Source organism: Phacochoerus africanus, chromosome 15 (genome assembly GCF_016906955.1).
Source record: "Phacochoerus africanus isolate WHEZ1 chromosome 15, ROS_Pafr_v1, whole genome shotgun sequence".
Taxonomy (NCBI): Eukaryota; Metazoa; Chordata; class Mammalia; order Artiodactyla; family Suidae; genus Phacochoerus; species Phacochoerus africanus.
The window spans coordinates 86,230,939-86,252,834 of record NC_062558.1 but is presented as its reverse complement, the minus strand read 5'-3'; the positions used below and the strand labels follow the sequence as shown (position 1 = coordinate 86,252,834).

The following is a 21,896-nucleotide window of genomic DNA, read 5'->3' as shown; positions in this document are numbered from 1 at the left end:
GAGACCATGTTTCGTGAATAGGTTGCTTCAGTATCCTTATCAGACCTGTCCCACAGTGGGTCCTAATGAACAGTTGTTGATTGGCTGAATGACTGACTGAGTGAATGAATTAAGATTGTGTCCTAAGTCCTAGTCAACGACTGACCTTCTGCAGGCCATTGACATGCTCCCTCATCCTCCACCCATCCATGAACCTATAGACTGGAATAGCCAAGGGGTATACACTGAAATGCCTGCTGAGCCAGGCAGGATGTGGAACTGTGTCAGATGGCTGAGGGATATGCAATAGGGAGTGGTGCGACTGCTACACACATATCCATAGCGTATTTAAACATTGAATTGAGCAAGCAAAATGGTTGTATTTCAGTGTGGAAAAGGATCTCTTCAGTTCTGCTATCTTGTAATTTGACGCTTCCCACCCTCTGGTTTGTACTTTGCAAGGCCTGAGGGCAGGGCAGTGTGATAGATTAAACAGCAGATAAGCCAAAGACCTCTTCCAGAGATGAAGCTGTTGATAACAAGCCTGCCAGCTGCCTCTGGAGCTGGCCACATGTGACCAGGCTGCTTGTAAACAGGCAAGGTCCAGCCACCACTTGGGAGACCAGACTAGGTACCTGGACACACCCATATCCTAGAAGTTTTATGAGGCTTCCACAGCAGGGCCATTGTCTGCAGAGTCAGTTGGGGGAGTCACGTGTGGGGTCCCGCATGAACATTAACCAGCAGAGACATGACCACAGCAGGGCCCCAGAAACTGGTTTACCCTGGACAGTTTGCCCAGAGATAAGCTTGGCAATGAATCAGCAGAATGAGTGGGCACACAGGGCTGTAAATTGTGTGTGGTGCCCAGTGGAGGTTCTGTGATCGCTGGGGATGAAACTGGTCCTGGAGGCCCTTGTCTTGAACAGGAGTGGAGAGGTGAGGAGGCCTGGATCCATTTAGTTCAGTGGAAGCAGATCCATGATGACTCTTTGGCTTCTATTTCAGAGCCAGCCTTTTCTTCTTTCCTCATTTCCCTCCCTAACAGCCCTCTGTGATAGGCGTGGTGGCCTCATTTTCCAGATGGGAAACTGAGGCTCTGAGAGGTCATCTTGTTACAGCAGCTGCCTGCAGTCCTGTGGCTGCAGTGTGTCAGCTCTAGCAGCAGCCCTGTGGCTGCAGTGTATCAACTCCAGCGTCTCTTTTACCTGGCGAGAAACCAAGTGAGCACTTGTAGAGTTGAAGAACTCAGGTTTATTACGCCAGCAGGCTCAGAGGAGATCACTCCCCAGAGTCTGAGCCCTGAGGAAGGGTTTCACAAGGCTTTTATAGAATAGCCCTTCTGGGTCCATGCTTGGCTGGTTGGATGGGAGTGAGAACAGGCAGGGTTGTAATTGTGGAAGCAACAAACGTTACAGAAGCATATATGTCGGGGAGGGGTGGTTGGGGCAGTTGGCTGGACTTTACTTAGTCATCATGGCCGGGGTCTCTATTTCCTACCTTTTTATCGGGACATTTTCTCCTACAATCTGACCTCCCTGATGTCACACAGTGGGCATGCGACAGAGCCATCGTTTGAGCCCAAGTCTGTTTGGAAAGCCTTGCACTATCAGCTGCCCCAGGGTTCCCAGCCAGTCAGGCAGCAGGGGCCCCTTTAGTTGCCATGGAGACTGGATGCTTTCTCTAGTGACGCTATTGGAACTTGCCAATATGTTTAGATTCTTCAAGGAATAAATTAAGGCAACAGAATATTCCGCTTTTATAACACAGGGTCACTTCCAGGTGTTTGGGTTTTCTCGTAACCTCTTAGGGTCCCCAACAGCCTTGGAATAGCCTTGTTCATAAGACTCTCCCTGCCCAGCTCATTCCATCTCCTCCTGATGGCCCCCCTGCATTCGCTCCTGCTCACACAAAGCTCTGGCTTTCCATTGTCCTCAGGATAAATTCTAAATACCTGGTAACATTTATCTCTGGGCTCTCTCGGTCCCAGACTGAAACTCCTCCACTTCCCCTTTGTCCCCAAATCTTTATTTATTTATTTTGTATTTGTTGGCTGAATTTGGAGTTCTTGGGCCCGGGATCAGATCTGAGCCCCTGTCAAGACCTAAGCTGCAGCTGCAGCAATGCAGGATCCTTAACCTACTGTGCCAGGCCAGGGATTGAACTTGAGTCCCAGTGCTCCCAAGACGCCACCAATCCCATTGCACCACAGCAGGAGCTCCTGTCCCCCAATCTTGCTGCCCAGTTACGAGATTCTTCTCAAATATTCAACTCTTCACCCCTGTTTCACCACAACACACACACACAAACACATACACACACCCCTCCCTCTCCAGCTGGAACTCCTCCATTAACTCAGTGCAAGCATCAGCTCCTCATTTTTTCACTCCTGATCTCATGCCCAGCCCTCTGTTCTTACCTGACAACTTTTCAGGCAATGATGACCTCTCAGCCTGCAAGGACTGTATTTGCTCATCTCTGAGCCTCAGAACTAGCACCATCTGATACTACCTACCCTGGGAATGAGTGAGGGAGTAAGAGGGTGAACCCATGGGTGAAGTTTCTGGAAGGAAGGGAAAGGTCTGTCCTACAACAAGGTGAAGATTTCGGGTTTGCTCTGGGACCACTGTCCCCATTGCCCAATGCCAGAGAACTGTTACATCAGTCTTGCACCTGGCGGGCCTGGCATTCTCAGACTTGGCTGTAGGATGATGTGGGGAGGGGCTTCTCACCTTGCCAGGAGAATCAGATTAGAAGGAAACTTTACTGAAGGATAAGCCTCTTAGACCTGGGCCATCTGTTCCCTCTGAGCTGCCTCTCTGCAGTTCTGTGCTCACTTGGGCATAAACACCCCCCAGGGTGGGGGTAGGGAAGGCTGGGGCTTCCCTGAACCAAGTTCCTCAATGTGCCAGGCCGCTTGTGGGCACTTGCTATGTGCCCACATGTCAGAGCCTCATGCCAGCTTTTTTTTTAATTTTTAAAAATTAAAAAACAATTTTTTTAGAGCTGCACCTGTGGCATACATAAGTTCCCAGGCTAGGGGTCAGATCAGCTGTAGCTGCTGGCCTACACCACAGCCACAGCAAAACCAGATCTGAGTTGCATCTGCAACCTACACTGCAGCTCATGGCAATGAGTGATCCTTAACCCAATGATCGAGGCCAGGAATTGAACTCCATTCCTCATGGATACTAGTTGGTTTCATTACCACTGAGCTGCAATGGGAACTCTCCTATGTCATTATTCCTCATTCCCCACTTATCATGTTTAGATTGTGCTGTGATGAAGGAGAGGATTGGCCTGCAGGAGAGGCCTCAGGGCACAGGTTTCCTGTAGCAGAAAGCTGTGGCTCTGGAGTTCCTGTTGGGGATCAGTGGTAATGAACCTGACTACTACCCATGAAGTTGTGGGTTTGATCTCTGGCCCCGTTCAGTGGATTAGGGATCCAACATTGCCGTGAGCCTTGGTGTAGGTACCGACATGGCTTGGATCTGGCATTGTTGTGCTGTGGTGTAGGCTGGCAGCTGATTCTACCCCTATCCTGGGAACTTTCATATGCCTTGGGTGTGGCCCTAAAAAAAAAAAAAAAAAAAAAAGCTGTGGATCTGACCTACCACCAACTTTCTCAAACAATGATGTGCCTGCCACGCATGTTGTTTATTTACTTGTAATTTATTTCTTTGAATGCTCTTTCCAGCAGGCTCATACACATTCAGAAAGTCAGGAAGGAGTTCCGTCAGGGGCCATGGGATGTGGGATGATTAGGGGCATAGGATATCTCCGGACAGCTGGGCCTTGGCATGGCCAGTTGGTGGCTCTTTGGTGCCTGTTACTCTGTACCCTAGCAGGCCCGGAAGTCTCCAGATTTGTAGCTGCCAAAAGTCACGGTGAAGTCTTGACTATCAGCGCTCAAGGGCCAGGTGGGGACTGAGGCCAGGTGGGCTGATCCTGGCTCACAATAACTCTGAAGGTTGATGGCATGACTGACACCAGGATCTGGAGTTCTGGAACTCTCCCAGGCCTTTGCTGTCCAAGATGAGGCCCTCCAGCATCCCAGCTTGCTGCCATGAAGGTTGAAGCAGGTGAGTGAAGCCTGTTGGTGCCTTCCTTGAATATTTTTTCTCATTAGATTTTTTATCTCTGAACCCAGCTTGAACCTAGAGGGCCTGAGTTATTGTCCAAAGCCACATGGCGAGACAAGCATTCCAGAGCTTTAACCTTTGAATCCATGTTGTAGTTTTCAGAAGGCTCTGGTTCAGGCTTTTCTAAAAGGCAGCATGAGCACAATCCCACATGGCAGGCAGCAAGTTTTGTGTCTTTAAGAGGGGAGGCTCAGGTTCATTGGCAGAGGCTTCCGTGGGCCAGAGCCCTAAAGATCACTGCCATTAGCCCCAACGTTGAGAGGAGCATCCTGGGGGAACCTGAGGCTTCTGGGTGCCTCAGGCATGGGGTATGAGGGTCTCAGCTATATGGAGCTTGGTTTGGGGAGCACTAAACCTGTGGGAGTGCCCCAGGCACCACCCAAAGTTGGGGCTTTTGCTTGAACTTGCATGGTCTGCAGATCCTCATATGGTGTCCTGGGAAGAAGCAGAGGGCAGGTAAGAACGGGCAAGACCAGACAAGAGGCAGAGATCCAGGGAGAGTCGAGGGTAGGGAGTGGGGAGGAAATACAATTGAGTCATTTCTAGATATAAAGATTTTTTTAAAAAATCAAAACATGAGTCAGATTTTACCCTCCTTCCTGGAGACCCAGAGGGGCCTTTCATGGCAACTATGGCCAGCCCAGTCTATTTCAATTCCATCAGGGAGAAAACTGATTTACTCACAGAAGATGGAGAGAAGGTAGTTTATCTGCTCAACTGTCTCTGTCAAGAGCAGAGTCCACTAAAGCTGAGAGATCTGGAGGCCTCTTTTTTTTTTTTTTTTAAGTTTTATTAAAGCATAGTTAATTCACAATGTTGTGATGATTTCTGCTTCACAAAAAGTGATTCAGTTATATGTGTACACACATCCACTGGAATGTCTGTTTCTGATGGTTGTAGTGGGAGGGTTCACGTTCACCTACTTGCAGACCCTTGGACTCTCAGGCTGTCTCCTTCTTATGTTTCAGGTGATGTGTATCTTAAAGCTACGTTTGCATCTTTTGTCAAACAGTCCCATTTATGGGAAGAATAAGCCACAGGAAAGAAAAAACTGCATGCATTAAGCTGGGCTTCAAAGTGTTGTTTTTAATAGCAGAAAAAAAATCTGGAAACAATATTAGTAACTTCATAAGAGAAATGGTTAATTAAGTAAAGGGTAGCTTGTGGTGAAGGAAATGTTTAACAGTGATAAAACCCTATGATTATGAAGACTATGTAGCAACCAAAGAAAATGCTTACAATACCATGTTAATTTTAAAAATCAAAAAATGAGGCACAATGAAAATAAAACTAGGTAAATATGTTTGCATGAGCCCCCCCCCCCCAAAAAAAAACCCCAAAAAACAACCCCGAAGGAAACGTGAATAAGAAGGGTTATTAAATTACGGGGTAACGAGACTCCTCTTTTTTTGAGCTTCTGTTGCCAGATTGTTACTATATGTAAGATGGTGTGATAGTTAAAAACATAGAATCTGGAGCTAGATTATTTGGATTTGAAGCCCAGCTCTACCACTTACTGACTAGCTGTATGACCTTCAACAAGTTACTAAATGTCTCTGTGCACCTCATCTGTGTAAATGAGGATAGCTATAGTATCTAACTCTGGATTATTGTGAGGGTTGCAAGTGAGTTAGCAGATGTAAGTGCTGTGCAGTAAATGCTGTATAATCACTAGCTATATGAAAAATAAATTTAGTGATCATAATTCATCCATAGCTTCATGTCTTAGTCATAAATAAGGGCTAATATTGGTGTAATTTTCCTTCTCTTTTTCTTCCTATTCAAAAGTGCTTTTGCCTTCCCATAGTGATAATCATAGTAATATACAGTGTAAACTACTCCATCTATTACTATCACATTGTGAGAATTTTCCACCAGCGTTTCTGATGGAGGACCATGATTTCCTGATCACTGCTTTCCCTCCATCTCCTGTCCCCATCCTCAGATAACCCTTTTATCACTGTTAAACATTTCCTTCACCACCCCAAACTCTTCTCTGGCTCCAACAATAAATACCATGGTTAACTGATTGCAAATATAGTCACAATTCTCCACCCTTCCTTTGCAATGTGACTTTGCAGCTTCTCCCATCAAGACAAAGGGTCTATTTCCCTGCTCTGTGAATTTGGACTGGCCTGGTGACTTGCTTTGGCTAACAGAATACAGTGGAGATGAAGGTGGATGGGTTCTGAGGCCTCAAGAGACCTCATGTACTTCCACTCACATAGGTGGAATCCTGCAGCCACACATGAACAAGTCTATCCTGTTGGAGGATGAGACATAACGTGGAAGAGAATCCAGTTGCCCAGAGACCATCCTAGCTTCAGACCATTGACCTCCAAACATGTGAGAGAGACAGCCCAGCCAAACTCAGCAGAACTGCCTTGGAAGAATGAATGAGCCCCGCCAAGACTAGAACCGTTTAGCTGACCTGTTGACTCATGGAAAAGGATAAATACTTATTGTTTGGGGCCATTGAAGTTGGAGGTAGTTTGTTTTGCAGCCATGGCTGACAGATATAATCACGAAGAACAGGACCACTAATCTGAGCCCCTCTGATTGGTTCCCTGGGCAGGATGGGTTGGGCACCCTCTCCACCTCTTCCCCTCCTGAATCCCTTGTTCTGGGTCCTCGTGTCCACCCTGATACCACCTAAAGTTGTCAAAGCCCTCAAGTCATCACATTTGTGGTCCTTGATGGGTAACCTTTGTCCCTGCAATCTGGGCCCCTTTCTGAAGACAGCCCCATGGTGGGGGAGGAATGAATCTATGCCCCTTGGAGGCCCTGTCTCCTCTCCTTGTGGGTCAAGTCATTTTGCTGGGCTTCAAAGCAGAGGTGGGTGGCACAGAGCTCTCAGGCCCTGGGGAGTCTGTGGGAAGGACAGGTGCACTCTCAGGCCCTAGGACCTCTCCTACAAGGCTTCCCCGGTCTCCCTCAGGAGCTACCTCACTGACAGCCTCAGGACACATGGAAGGAAGGCAGCCTGACAGAAGTCCCAGGATCACAGGATTTTCCCAGCTGGTGGAGCCTAAACAGCTGTCAGTCTAACCCCAGCCTGATGCCCCTCAGGTGCTAACAGAATCAACATACTGAACATCCCTTAAAAAATGCTGCTATGACAATGCTGCCATATAGATTGCTATAAACTTTTCAAATACTTTAGAGAAAGCCCTTTTTAAGTAAATTGGTAAATGTGGGAAGTTCAGCAAATTGGCCACTCAGCACATTGATTTTGGGGAATGGTCTTATCAAATTGATCCAGAGTCCTGTGCCTGCCACTTCCTGTCACCTCCATGGGCCTGGCACAGCACTTAGGTAAAAGCCACGCTCAGGAAAGACGTCTTAGATTGAAGAGAAGGTGATCTTGGCCTGCGTGTGTCACATGCAGCTGTGATGTCAGCTCAGGGATGTCCTCCAGGCAGCCCTGGGCTACTTTCTCTTTCGACAGACAGTGCACAGTGTCAGTGAACTGGAGTACAGAGGCTAAATTCCCAGAGCCTGGCACACCCAGCACCCCTTCTGTTGATTCCACAGTGATGTGTGAACCCCAAGATCTGTCACGGAAGACTGTGGGTGGAAACCACCAAGCCTGGGCGAGTTCAGACTTCCTGCAGGGCAACAGCAGGGCATGTTTACAAAGGAGCCTGGGCAAGGCCTATGCCCGTCTTTATAGTCATGATCGCACTGACTCCTCCCCATAGCTGGAAAGGTAGAGTCTATTGTTCTACTCTGTCACAGGTGAGGAGACTTAGGCTTAGCTGAGCTGGGGAACGTGCTCAAGGGTGCACAGCTGGCAGGTGGTGGAGCTGAGATTCTAACCCAGATGCAGCTTTCCTTCCTGGAAATCTGCAGTCTCCCTTGGGCATGTGTGGCTCTTTGTAAGTCTGCTGCAGGAAACTGTGCTGCCTCATAGTCTTTATGAACCTCAGTTTCCCAATCTGTGAAATGGTGACCATGCTTCCCTGGGGTAGTTCTGAGGATTTGCATGAGATCGCATGAGAGTAAAAATGTTTGTTTTTCTCTTCTTTTTCTAAGTTGTTTTGCAAAGTTCTGCAGTACATCCCTAATTTCTCTTTACTGTGATAAAAGAAATTCTCTCATATTGAGATATAGGGAAGTCATTCTGGCTTATACATGAGTTAATTTTGTGCTAACTGAAATAGCCTATGTGTGGCCTATCGAACATATATTGTAGATATGCTTTAGTTATTATTAAAGAAAAGGGCATGTTGACCAGAAGTAAAGAATGTCCATCTTAAAAATCAAGACTAAATGCCCCTCTTCCTGGAATGCTAATGCTGGTGCCCCTTCAGTGATGGTAAGACTCCCTTCCCAGGAGCCAAGCCCATACTGACTCTCTGTGTACATGCTGGCTTTTTTTTTTTTTAAACCAAAAAACCAAAAAAAAAAAAAACCAAAAAAAAAACCTCCTTGAAATGTAACCCTGACTTGTTTAACATTCTTTGTTCTGACAAGATATAGAACTGTGCTGAAAACCTGTGTTTCTCTGGAGTGGTTTCTTAGAATAATCACGGAAGTGGGCTTCAGGGCCAGTCCTCAGTTTAGCTCAAATAAAACTCTATTTTTTTTTTTTGGCTGCCCCCTCAGCATGCGGAAGTTCCCTGGCCATGTGTTGAACTTGCGCCACAGTTATAACTAGAGCCACAGCAGCCCCAGATCCTTAACCTGCTGAACCACAAGGGAACTCCTCTATTCTTATTATTGACAGCTTACTGATTATTTTCATGGACAACTGCTTCTGAGCAAGTCCATCCTGGGGAGGGGTTGCAGGGTTTGAGTGCACCCTGCCCTCCTCTGTGGGGAGGGCCTCGCGGAAACACACCTCCTCAGCCAGGCCAGGGCCTCCAGGGAAGCAGCCAGCCGGAGTGGAGGCACCTTGCCTGGGCAGGGGCCTCACACTTGGGTTCAGTGTGTGAGAACCGGTTATTTTTACCCAGCCCCAGTGGGATGTGATGCCAGTCAGAAGGAGGGCCTCTCAGCTTCTCCAGAGAAATGGCCTGAGGCTGAGCCCCACAGCCTCCCTCCCTCACCTTCACACCCAGGCTCCTCCTGGGGCACAGGACTCTGGAGATGAGAGGGGTATGGAGGCTCTGGCTCTGGTCATAGGCTCCCTGGGCCATAGAGGAGACATCTCAGACCCCTGAGCGGGGCCTTAGGCTGCAGAGAGTGGGGAGCAGGAACCCTGAGTTTGAGTCAGGCCTGGCTGTTTTTTCCTACGGGGGCTCTGCTTGCCTCAGGCTCCAGGATCCTCCTACAAAAGGTCAGCTGAGGTCCAGCTGTCCTAACCTCACACCCTCGGTCAAGCAACTCCCGTGTGTCACCTGCCCCAGGCCTGGTGTCCTAGTACTGGGAGCTAGGTGCCTGCAGCTCTCCATTGGCCCATCTTCCTCACAGCCCAGTACTCCCCAGGCCTTGTAGGAGAGGGCAGCCTTGTTCTTCCAGGCCTCACCCTGGCAGGGAGCCCAGCTCTGCACCTCTAGCCTGGAAGCCTGGGGCTGTCTGCTCGCAACTCTGGGGTTCCTTGGACCTGTGTGCCCCATCCCCACCTGGTCACCTGCCTCATGTGGTAGCTCGGTCATGGGGCCAGCCCTGCCTTGGTTCATAGTCCATGAGTGCCTCCTGACCCCCCACTCGCTATGTCTTCCAGGCCACTTCTTGCCCATCTCATGCCTCCATATCGGCTTCTTCCTTGGCCTGCACTGTCCCCTCCACCCTCCTTGCCTTCTCTCAGGTTCTTACACCTGGGTGGGTGAGGAACTTACCTTTACGGGGCATCAGGTCTGGGACAGGAAGTCGGGGACAGCAGATCCTGATTTTCCCGGGCTTGGCAGGGTTCCTGGGATGCCTTCTCCCTGCGGGTAGACACAGGGGGACAGATTCCCTCCCTTAGCATGCCTAGGGACACCAGGGAATTTCCACTCCCAAGGCCAAGGTGTTCAGGAATGTTTATTCAAGGAAAGTCAGGATGGGCCAGGCTACAGAAGAGCTCTGGGAAAGAGTAGGCTTTGAGATGCCTTATTTTTCAGAAATTGCAAGTCAATGGGGGGGATACTCTGCCCTCAGACTATGTCTTCCTCGTGTTCCTGGGCGAGAAACAGTTCAGCACCATCACTCAGAAGTGTTATGCCCATTGACACAGTAATTCTCCCCTTGGCAAGAGAAGAAAATAACCCTAAATAGAGAAAGCGTCTTATGGTCACACATGCATTTTCCCATATACTTAAAATAGTGCAAAGTTGTGAATCATCTAAAGGTCTAAACATGTAAATTCATCATAGCACATTCACTTGACGGCAAGTTATATCTAAAAATATCATTCAATAACACCAACTTGGAAAATCTGCCAGAGATATTCTTAACTAGATAGGAAACTTAATGGGGAAAAGTATTCATCTTCATTGAATTGTCATTAAGGTAACACTGGCAACTTCTAACATGTCCAAAGTCAAGGACTGATAAACTGCTTTGCTATGGACTGTGTAATTGATAACCAATTACAGAAATGCTTGTATGCATACTGAAAAGAAACAAATGAAATACCGTACATGACCATTCTTGAGTCTTGAAATTATGGGTGTTTTTTTTCATCCCTATTTTTATTTCTATATCCCTAAACGCCAATTAATGTTAAAATAACCATACCTGCTAACATAAATAAATAAAAGTAGGCAATTTCTAGAGGGCTAGGCAAGAGAAAAACCTCAAAATATTCAGCTATCTGAATTGAGAAAGCCAGGAGAGCTAAATAGTCATATTCATAGAGATGCAAGGGCCATCTACCCTACTTCTCAACACTCATGGCCATGACCCCCGCCCCCAGCTCCTGTCCCATCTGCCACGAGTACTTCCTGTCCATGAGATTTAGGGGATGTTCAGACTCAGTTGGTCTGCTAATTAGTTTATTCATTCACTCAACACACATTGACTATGCCCTCAGTATTAAACAAGTGCAAAAGAGTGGCTCCTGAACATCTAGCATGAAGCAACCTGGCTGCGAGGTTGCGTGTCCACGTGGCAAGTGCTCTGTTTCTACTTAGCTCATGCGTGTGTCTGCGGGACTGGGGCTCTGGGTGGATACTGTGGGGTGGGAAGGCTCCCAAACCACCCCCGGCTGCTGCCACTGTGGAGAGAGGTGCTATACAGGTTCAGGGGCGACAGCCTGTATTTCCAGGGCCCAGGACTGCCTGTGGGGAGGGGGACTGCCCTCCATTTCCTGACATGGGAGTCCCTGCTCAGGGACCGAACCCTGGGTGGGAGAAGGGACAGTCTTACCTTCTGCAGAGAAGAAGGACAAGCAGAGAAGCAAGATGCAGAGCAGGCTGGTGAGGGCTAGAAACCTCATGGTGGTGGGATGGGAATCTCAGGTCCTGGGGAGGCTGCTGTGCCGCAGACGTCCTCCCTTGGGGCCACCTGGGACCTTTATAGAGTGACACACAGAGAGGTGTTTCCTGATGGGCAGGGCACCAGCAGCCTTGGAATTCTCATAAAGGGTAGAGCCAGCCCCTCCCAAAAGGGCAAAAACAGCTTTTCAAGAAGTTGAGAGCATTTAGTGAACTGTAGCACACAGAGCTATAAATGCCCAGCCCGGGGAGGGAGCTCCCAGTCCTGGCCGCAGGAAACTCCTGACAGGGAAGAGCCACTTCCCAGAGTTGAACTTTAACTTTTAGTGTCAATAATCATTCCATCAAATACAGGTTTCCCTGCTCATTCCTTAGATGTGGCAGGGAGAAGGACCAAAAAAACCTCTGCAAAGCCTCAGGGAAGAGTCTTGGGCATCAATTGAAAAGTAAGGAGCACAGGGCTGGGAATCAGATGGTCTGGGTTTGAGTCCTTGCTCTGCTACATATTTGCCGTGTGACCTTGAATTTGCTGTTGAGCGTCTTTCAGTCTGCTTCCTGTCTGTGAAATGGGCACAGCATTCTCTTTCCCACAATCCTGAACAAGGACATGTGTGAAAAGCTGTCTGCAACATGGGAGATGCTCCTATGGCTGGAAAGGAGGTGGATCAGAGGCTGGACCTTGATGGGTGTTTAGGACGATGATGAAGCCAAAGGACAGGTCAGGTACAGGATCAACCGAGTAAAGATGTGGAGAAAGAGAACATTCCACAAGGGCAAGCATGGGGCAAAGCCAGCTGATGCCACCAGAGGCTCTGGTGTCACCTACTCCTTGGACATACAATGTGGGCTCAGCCATGTGCTTGGCTCCAGGGACACAGAAGACACTAGGCCTGGCTGGTCTCAGGGAGCTTCTGGTGGAGGAAGCAGTCAAGCAGACACACAGATTGCATTTGCCCTTGTGATGTTGTATCCATCTGTCCTTTGTCCTGATACGTGTGCTCTTCTAACCCAAGAGCTGGCTCCGTTTCCCACCCTGAAAGGGCGCCGTGAAGACGGTGGTATCAAGTTCAACACTCCAGGATCATCCTGGTTCCTGGCAGTCAATTCAGACAGTCCCTGCTGCCTGGGACCGGTCTGCTTCTCTTGCTAAGAGATTAGAGATTCAATTTAGATCACATGCTCAAGACAGTTTGGTGAGCAAATCCATTGCCAGGGAGTATTTTGATAGCTTGTGGGCTTTCTTTTGTTTTCGAAAAGTTTAAAACTAATCCACACAAAGAAACTGGTTGAGTCCACCAGGCTTAAGGCCCATGCATCATTCTGTGTTAGTCACCTATCCAGCCCCAGCCTGCCTCCCTTCCCAGGCTGTGTTCTGAATCCTGCAGGCTGTGCTAAGCAGGCAGTGGCTGTGGCAGAGGGTGTGGTTGGGAAGACCTAGGGGTCTGCAAGGAGTAACTTCAGAGCTGGTGCCCAGGAGAGTCTCGGGGGTGGCCATTGTATGAAGGAGGGTCAGGAAGGTGTGGCTCTCGTCTTGAGGCTGTATCTGCTAGCTCTGCACACATGTCTTTCTTAGATTGCTTATTACAGGTCCCTAAATGCAGCAAAGTTTCCCAAAGATGTTTCCTGAGATAAGATTACATCCACGACTCACATCAAGGACTGTTAGCACTATTCTGTTTTCTATCTGGGGTTCATTTGTGGTGCCAGGACTGAGTTCTCTGGGCAATAGTGTACCTTTGGCTGCCACTCACCCATTACCTGCAGTGCTCTTTGCAATGGCATGATTTCTTTTTGCTTTTGGCAAACCCTCACCAGACGGGAAGGGAAAGAACTGGTTACTTGGCAGAGAGGGCAGGGACTGGGCCAGATCTTCAAGCTGAACTCTAACTTCTTAGCAATGGGGCAGGAATTAGGAAAGACTCCCAGGCTATGAAGAGAGAGACTGGTTTGGGTCTGCAGTCTAACTAAGCCAGGACTTGAGATATTTTCCCAGGACTCTCAGCCACGGAGTCAGAAATAGGTTCTCAGTACAGCTTTTTTTTTTTGTTTTGTTTTTTTGTCACCAGAGGACTAGCCATAGGGCACTAAACAGCTAAAAGAGCAGGCAACCTCAAGGGCTCTGTTCTCAACACACTGACACATACGACTCACAGATTTGCAGGGGCTCCTGGGACCATATATTGAATAGGAAGAGTAGATTCAGATGTCAGAATTCCTGCTTTTTAAATGCTTCTAAAAAATTACTGAATCAATCTATGATGCATTAATTTTAATAACACAGGGCATTAAGTATAAATTCCATTTGAAACTCCACTCTCCAGAGACAATCTTTGTTCATGGATTTTTCACCTGCTTTTTTTTTTTAACTTTTCAAAGATAGCTGTTAACTTTTTACTTTAAAAAAAGGAAGAAACACCTCTGGCTCTTGAATATTTGAAATCGCGTGTTGAGCTGAGAGAGGTGAAAATGAGAAGCATTTTAACAGGAATACCTGTTAGTTTTAAGCACATGCAGTTTGGGTACAAAAATAATCAAATTTGAGGCTTTGAATAATTTCCAAAGATGACAGTGAACACTTGGCAGCCTTCCTGAGAAAAAAAAAATTCTCCAGAGACACACCTAACACACAGGGGAATTCACAAGGAAGAAAACCTTTTCAAGGCAAATTTGTGATTTCTAAGATCAGTTAGGAAAACGCTTAAAGTGTCCTTCCCTTTACGGTTAAAGCATTTGGGCCTGTGTCCCTCATGGTCACCACAATCTTCTTCAAGGCTATTTTTTGGACCTTGCGATTGATCAGAAAGGACTCTCCCTCTTGTATTTGCTCAGCAAATTGCAGAGCAAGGGAGGGGCCAGAATCTGGTGTGATCTTTCAATTGTCTTCTCATTTAACCCTTCCCCACCTTGGGGAGGCTGGCATTTATTTCCATCTCGCAACAAAGGAAAGGGAAGTTTTCCTACATCTAAAAATAAACAAACAAACAAAGAAACAAAAAACATGTTATGGCAACCTCTTACCTGGAATCAGGTCTGATTGCCTCCAAAGCTAAGGTTCTTTCCTGACCTCAATTCCACAAGAGGTCATGAGTAGTTGAAAATAACCCACAAGGTTGATGTTTAGCTTGCGAGCACCCTCAAATTGTATCAAAAGCTGATAGCTTCCTGTTTTTTTTTTTTCTTTTTAGGGCCACACCTGTGGCACACAGAAGTTCCCAGGCCTAGGGATTGAATTGGAGCTGCAGCTGCCAGCTTACACAGCCACAGCATCGCCAAATCTGAGCCGCATCTGCGACCTATACCACTGCTCATGGCAATGCCGGATCCTTAACCCAGTGAGCAGGGCCAGGAATCAAACCTGCATCTCCATGGGTACTAGTCAGGTTTGTTACTACTGAGCCATAACGGGCACTCCTTCCTGTATTTTTTACAGTTAATCTGAACTTCCTCATAAGCCTATAACCAGTGGGTTTTTCTTGCCTTGGGTGTCCTGCTTTTGGTGTCAAGGCTGATAAACCTGGTGTCTGTTGCCTCCATCTTTGACCTTGCTGGTTCCCTAGGTACTCACTGATGCACTGAATCCTCCCACAGTTACTCATGCCCCCTCCGAAGCCCACTCCCCCCGGGCCCTGTGTGGGCTGTCTACCAGCTGTCATGCCTGTGGACTACCCTGCCTCACCACGGTGGCTGCCAGCAGATCTGCAGGCTCCTTCATGGGGATGTGTCAGGGTGTGACCTTCTCTTCCACACCACAAAGGCACCAGGGGAGACTAGAAGGCGCTGTCTTTTCAACCCTGTGGCCACTTGTGAAGCCCCCATCTCTGAGTCCCTAATGGGAACAGTCCCATGGCTTTCTGCTTTCCACTCTCTCTCTGGAGTTCCTGACCTTTTGCCTCCAGCCCTTCACTCCCACCGTGTGGTTTTAGCCTGGAGTAGGGGACTTAGGATATTTGCCTTTCATGTCTATCTCTCTATCTCCCCTACATTCGTGAAGAGTGCAGACTCTAAAACCACATGATCCAGGCTTGAAGCAGAGTGTTACCATGTGATCCTGGACAGGTTGCTCAGCTTCTCTATTCCTCAGTAAAACAGTAACTGAAGTTGGAGAGGAAGAAATGCTTTGGATGACAGTGGAATGCTAATGCATCCTGTCATACAAAAAGAAGTTTTTGTTATATTAGGCCATCACATGCTGGCAGTGGGGTACATAGCTTCCTGTCCCTTTTTCAACAGACCTGTCTCCAAGAAATATCAACCTCCCACTTGTACTCAAGGATGCATAATGCTTCTTCAGTGCAGAATGATGACTGACTTTTAATGCCATGACTTGGGGCAAAGAAAAAATGCACTGAGGACTTCCCTGGTGGCTTAATGTTTAAGGACTTGGTATTGTCATTGCAGTGGCTTGGGTTTGTCCTGTGGCCTGGAAACTCAGGCATGCTGTGGGTGCGACCAAAAAATAAAACAAAATAAAAACAAACACACTGAAATCCAGGCCTAAATAACTCATAGCAGATCCATTCACAAATGTGGATTTTTTTTTTGTCTTTTTGCCTTTTCTAGGGCCACTCCCATGGCATATGGAGGTTCCCAGGCTAGGGGTCTAATAGGACCTGAAGCCACCGGCCTACGCCAGAGCCACAGCAAAGCAGGATCCGAGCCGCATCTGTGAGCTACACCACAGCTCAGAGCAATGCCGGATCCTTAACCCACTGAGCAAGGCCAGGGATCGAACCTGCAACTCATGGTTCCTAGGCGGATTCGTTAATCACTGAACCATGACAGGAACTCCCACAAATGTGGATTTTGATGGAGAAGGGTGAGAGGACCAGCAGAGCAAGTGTTATTGACTTGGGCAGCAGGGAGGAGGGATGATGCCAAGGTTTCCCGCTTCTGCCAGCAGTTGGGGAACTGCAGGTAGGCTTGAGATGGCTCCTGTTTGTTAGCATCTGTTCTGTGCTTTGCAGGTTTGGCAGCAGGCTTCCCAGAAGAGAGGTGTCACCTTCCCCTACTCTCACCCCCACGCCTAGCCCCACCAGGACAGGGTGAATACGCAAGGTGCAGCCAGAGCTCTGCCGTCTGGGGGTATACTTCAACCCAGACACAGCACCTCAGGGCTGCAAGGGCCTTGATGGCTCTGGGTTCAGTTCTACTCGGAGGTGAGATGGTGCCAATGGCCACAGGGTGAAATGTTCTGTTTTCCCACAAGTTCTTAAAATCTGAAAATCTTCTTTGAAAGTGTTTCAATGTATTTTCTTTTTCTTTCTTTTTTTGTCTTTTCTGTCCTTTTAGGGCCGCACCCGCGGCATATGGAGGTTCCTAGGCTAGGGGTCTAATTGGAGTTGTAGCCACTGGCCTATGCCAGAGCCACGGCAACGCCGGATCCTCAATCCACTGAGCGAGGTCAGGGATCAAACCCACAACCTCATGGTTCCTAGTCATATTCGTTTCGGCTGTGCCACGACAGGAACTCCTCAGTGTATTTTCTTTCCATATGGATTTTTTAATTAATTTTTTTTTTTTTTTTTTTTGCATTTTAGGGCTGCACCTGCGGCATATGGAGGTTCCCAGGCAAGGGGTCGAATCAGAGATACAGCTGTCAACCTACACCACAGCCACAGCAACATGGAATCCGAGCCATGTCTGTGACTTACACCACAGCTCAGGGTAATGTTGGATCCTCAACCCACTGAGTGAGGCCAGGGATTGAACCTGCATCCTCATGGATCCTAGTCAGGCTTAACCGCTGAGCCATGAAGAGAACTCCTGGACTTTCCTTTTTTTTAAAAAAAATTACTTAAGAACAACTATAAAATACCAAAAAAACAAACAAAAACCAAACAAACTCAAACCTGAACACCCCATTTTCCTTTCAGATGCCCACTTTTTTTTTTCTGGAACTTAGAATTAGCAAAGAAAGAGTGAAAATCTTATAATTTTTCCAACTTCTTTTTTTAAAATTTTAATCCATACTAAATGGCCACACCCACGTCCTGTGTAAGTTCCTGGGTCGAGGACTGAATCCGCACCTCCTCATCGACCTCCACAGTTGGATTCTCAGCCCACTGCACTCCAGTGGGAATGCCTCTCCAACTTCTTAAATGCTTCTGTTATTTAGATGAGGTAGGTGGTCCTACTTCTATCTTTTCTGAGGCACTCTGTAAAAGGGTGGCACATTTGGATTGTGAGCACACAATCAGAGTCACAAACATATTTGGTTTGCAGGCAGAGAAGGCTGGGTTCTCTGCAAACTAGGTGGAGATACTTCCCATAATGCTGTGCAGGGAGGCTGCCCCAGACGTGCTCCTTCCCGCTAAAGCTGGGAGCCCCCTCAGCCACCAGCCCTACTGTGCTGGTGTGTGTAGGACATCTACGTTCCCATGGGCACCCTGGATGAACTCCTTTAATGATTAGTCTGGATAATGCCTTTGTAGCTTCTGAATAATGACTTCACAATTACCGTGGGTCATCTGTTTGTGACTGTTTCTCACATTTTTAATGACATGGTACCAGAGTGTTATCTCTTGAACTGATCTCTTAAAAAATGTAACTTGAAAAGATTAATGCTGTTGTTTTCAGGTTCCAAATTCCCCACCAACAGTAAAGTTTTCTATCTCCAGCATTCCCTGCTCCACAGTCCTCTCATGAGATTTCTCCTAGCCTCCACCCATGGCCTGTGCCCATCTGAGGCTGTCTTCTAGCTGACGTGTTTCCAGCCAGGCTGTGACTGCAGGGCAAAAGGGGTCTTGTTCATCCTGGTTTCTCCCCACAGGTGGTGCTAAGAGTTCATTCCTTCGAGGAGTACCCAACTGAATAAACCCTATTAATCCCAGACGCTTCTTAAAAACAATCAGATCTGAGTTCCCATTGTGGCTCAGAGGTAACGAACTCAACTAGTATCCATGAGAATGCGGGTTCGATTCCTGGCCTCACTCAGTGGGTTAAGGATCTGGTGTTGCTATGAGCTGTGGTGTAGGCCGGTATCTTTAACTTTGATTCGACCCCTAGCCTGGGAACTTCCACATGCCACAGGTGCGGTCCTAAAAAGACAAAGACAAAAAAAAAAAAAAAAAAAGAACAGTTAGATAATACCAAACCACAAATGCTCTGTCACTCAACTTCCATCGGTCTTCCTGCTTGGGAGTCATTCTGCATTGCTGGGAAATCAGTCCATTCAACCTGAGCGAGGTACATAACTGGGTGGGGCCAGGTCACTGCTACTTTCTTGTGGAAGATTCCCTCTGAATCATCAGTAAAAATTGCTATAGCCAATTATCAAGATAATCCTTCAGATACCTGTTCTTACAGGACAATGAGCTATTAGAAATGGAAAACAAATCATTACAAGATACCATTATTTCTTCAATTCTAAGAAGCTACTCATTTAAATATATGCTATTTAGTTTTTCAAAAAAAAATAATGAATTTGAACACACATATCAGAAATCAAGTGTGAAAAATACTGCATCTTAGAACAGGTAGCATGACTAATGAGCTAATTAATTAAGATATGACACCTTTGCTAGGAGACTGTCCTAGGAGATTTGAACCTCATTTCACCAAGCTCTGCGATGCTATCTATGTAAAACTGTTTGGGGGCACATAGTGAGCAGTCCACATGTTCCAGGCATATGGAAGGCTAGCCTGGAAGAATGATGGCCACCTGACACCATATTTACAGGTGATCAGGCAGCAGAAAGCATTTAAAATTTTATTTTTCATTTTTTTGCTTTTTTAGGGATGCACCTATGGCCTATGGAGGTTCCCAGGCTAGAGGTTGAATCAGAGCTACAGCTGCTGGCCTACAACACAGCGGCAGCAACGCCAGATCCTAACCCACTGAGCAAGGCCAGGGATGGAACCTGCATCCTCATGGATGCTAGTCAGATTTGTTAATCACTGAGCCACAATGGTAACTCCCAGAAAGTATTTGTTTTAAAAGTAAAAAAAGTTTCTAAATTTGCGAGTTGTGAGAATGTCATTGGTCCTGCTAGAAAATATCAATTCTATATTTTTGGGTACAGCCACAGAGACCCCCTCCAAGACTTCTAATTCCCCCAGTGAGGTTGCAACACAACCTCTCAGCTGAGGGTGGAAGGCTGAGAGGCCCCTTAGGGTGGCTGGTATTTCAGTAGGTGAGGAATGAATACAAGCAATGAGCAAGGCAGAATGGAATGCTGACATGAAGGAAACAGACTGTGTGGGACCTACCCTCATGCTAACTGGCAGCAGCCCTGTGAGATACCGGCCAGAGTAGTCCATATAACCCTCCTTCCCCCATCAGACTTGTAATTGATTTCATGTTTGCTACTGGCATAAGCTCCTTTTGCTGTTTTCAAGTGTTAATACCGAGGGAACTCCTGAATTATTTCATAAAAGACACAAAGTCCTCAAGGTCATAGCTTTCATATCTCCCCCTCAATGGCTTCCATTTTGAGTGTTAACTAAATTGAGTACATTTAAGGAGAATCCCATCTTACTGATTACGTCCACCTTAAGAAAAATGGTTTGACTGTAGCTGAAGTGGACTGGGCAATACAGAAAAGGAGTTCATACGGTAGGATCTGGGGAAGGAAAACTTAATGATTACCATCCGTTTACCCTTCAATGAGGTTAATCCCTTTTGATAAATACTAAAAGTCTAATGTTGCAGGTATTTTCAGCTAAACCTCAACCTGCCTATTGAATTTGTTTAGTGCTTTTGATTCTCAAATAGGATGTCAGTGCTATGGCATTCATCACAAACTTCTGTGTAATTGGTTAGAATGTCCAACTCAACCACTTCATTCTTCCCAGCTGTATGACCCTGGGCAAAGATTGAATTTTTGGGACTCAGTACACTCCTTGGCAGTGGGGACAGCAGTGCTTAGCTCAAAGGAATGTTAATTTAAGCAAAGGGCTCAGCATACAATATGGGAAAATTTCAATTCAATCATCAGCTATTACCAGCATATCTGGACCCTTCTACCCTATTCAAATGACACAAATCTTGAGTATATTCAGTTTCAGGAACTTTAATGTGGATATACATCCTACACAGATGGAACACCTATAAGGAAAACATGATTTTCTCCCCCAGCCCTAACATTTTAAAGTGTTCAGAAAATACTCAAGGGTTCAGGGTCCTCTGCACACATACCTGCAGTGAGTAGGACATAGGCTTCAGGGAAAACTTTGCTTTTCTTGTCATCTATCTTGCTTTCCTGTCTCTCCTCCTCCACCACACTTTTGGGGTATAAAAGGGCCTCGTTACCTTTTTTATGTGCTGTAACTGTGTTTACACTTGAAGACTTCCTCCTTGGACACCTTGGAAATTTACTCTGTTCACTTCTCTTATGACACTAACTACAACAGACTATGGTTGTGTTTACGTGAGGTGCTATGGCAATTTCTATTCCCTCCCCCACCCCCCAACCCCGGTCCATTTAAGCCTGGTGCCTGCTACACTTGTGTTCTCTGAATGAATGTTCCTTGGATACCAGTCTAAGCAAACCAAATGGGCCTTTTATTTCACGTGCGATATCTTTTTTTTGGCTGCACCCGTGGCATGAGGAAGTTCCTGGGCCAGGGACTGACCCCATGCCACAGCAGTAGCCAGAGCCATAGCAGTGATGATGTTGGATCCTTATCCCGGTGAGCCAGTGGGGAACTCTGTGTGATTATCTTTAACCACGTATCTCAGTTATCATTTAACAGTTCAGATGACATTTTAGAAAATGAGAAACGGATTTTTTTCCCCTAAAGCCTATCAATTTGTAGGCCTTCACTCTTCCCTATGAGTGATGAGAGGAAAAAACACCCAGTGGTGTGTCAACAGGAGCCAGGGAACTAGTGATTTTTTTGGTTATCATTTTATATCTATTACTATTATTTTAAGGGCCACACTTGTGGCATATGGAGGTTCCCAGGCTAGGGGGTCAAATTGGAGTTACAGCTGCCAGCCTAAGCCACAGCCACATCAACATGGGATCTGAGCCGTGTCTGCGACCTACACCACGGCTCACAGCAACACCGGATCCTTAACCCCCTGAGCAAGGCCAGGGATGGAACCTGGATCCTCATGGATGCTAGTCAGATTAGTTTCTGCTGTACCATGATGGGAACTCCTGTATCTATTATATTTTAATTCATATATATTCACATTTTATATTACTCACTTTTTTGAGTTATAAGAACTTTTATTGCTATGCTGAAAAGTTTACCATTTTTTCATATTGCATCATAACTGCCAATCTAAGTGATTTATAACAAACCTTATTCTGCTCATCTTTGATCTTTGTCTTCTATTACATCTTTAATTTTTTAATGATTTTTATTTTTTCCATTATAGTTGGCTTACAGTGTTCTGTCAACTTTCTACTGTACAGCAAAGTGACCCAGTCTCTCTCTCTCTCACACATACACTTTTCCTCACATT

The 21,896-nt window shown here is 46.7% G+C and overlaps 1 protein-coding gene across 1 annotated transcript; it reads right to left on the bottom strand.

Annotated features, from left to right (window-relative positions):
• Window positions 1-3,632: 3,632 nt before the first annotated feature.
• Window positions 3,633-11,713, bottom strand: GPR15LG (G protein-coupled receptor 15 ligand). The gene is made up of 3 exons (XM_047761680.1): window positions 11,415-11,713; window positions 9,905-9,994; window positions 3,633-4,556 (listed from the first exon to the last, which is right to left on the bottom strand). Exons 1-3 carry the CDS (start codon window positions 11,482-11,484, stop codon window positions 4,471-4,473), a joined length of 246 nt encoding a protein of 81 aa, XP_047617636.1. The 5' UTR covers window positions 11,485-11,713; the 3' UTR covers window positions 3,633-4,470.
• Between the last annotated feature and the right edge of the window lie 10,183 nt (window positions 11,714-21,896).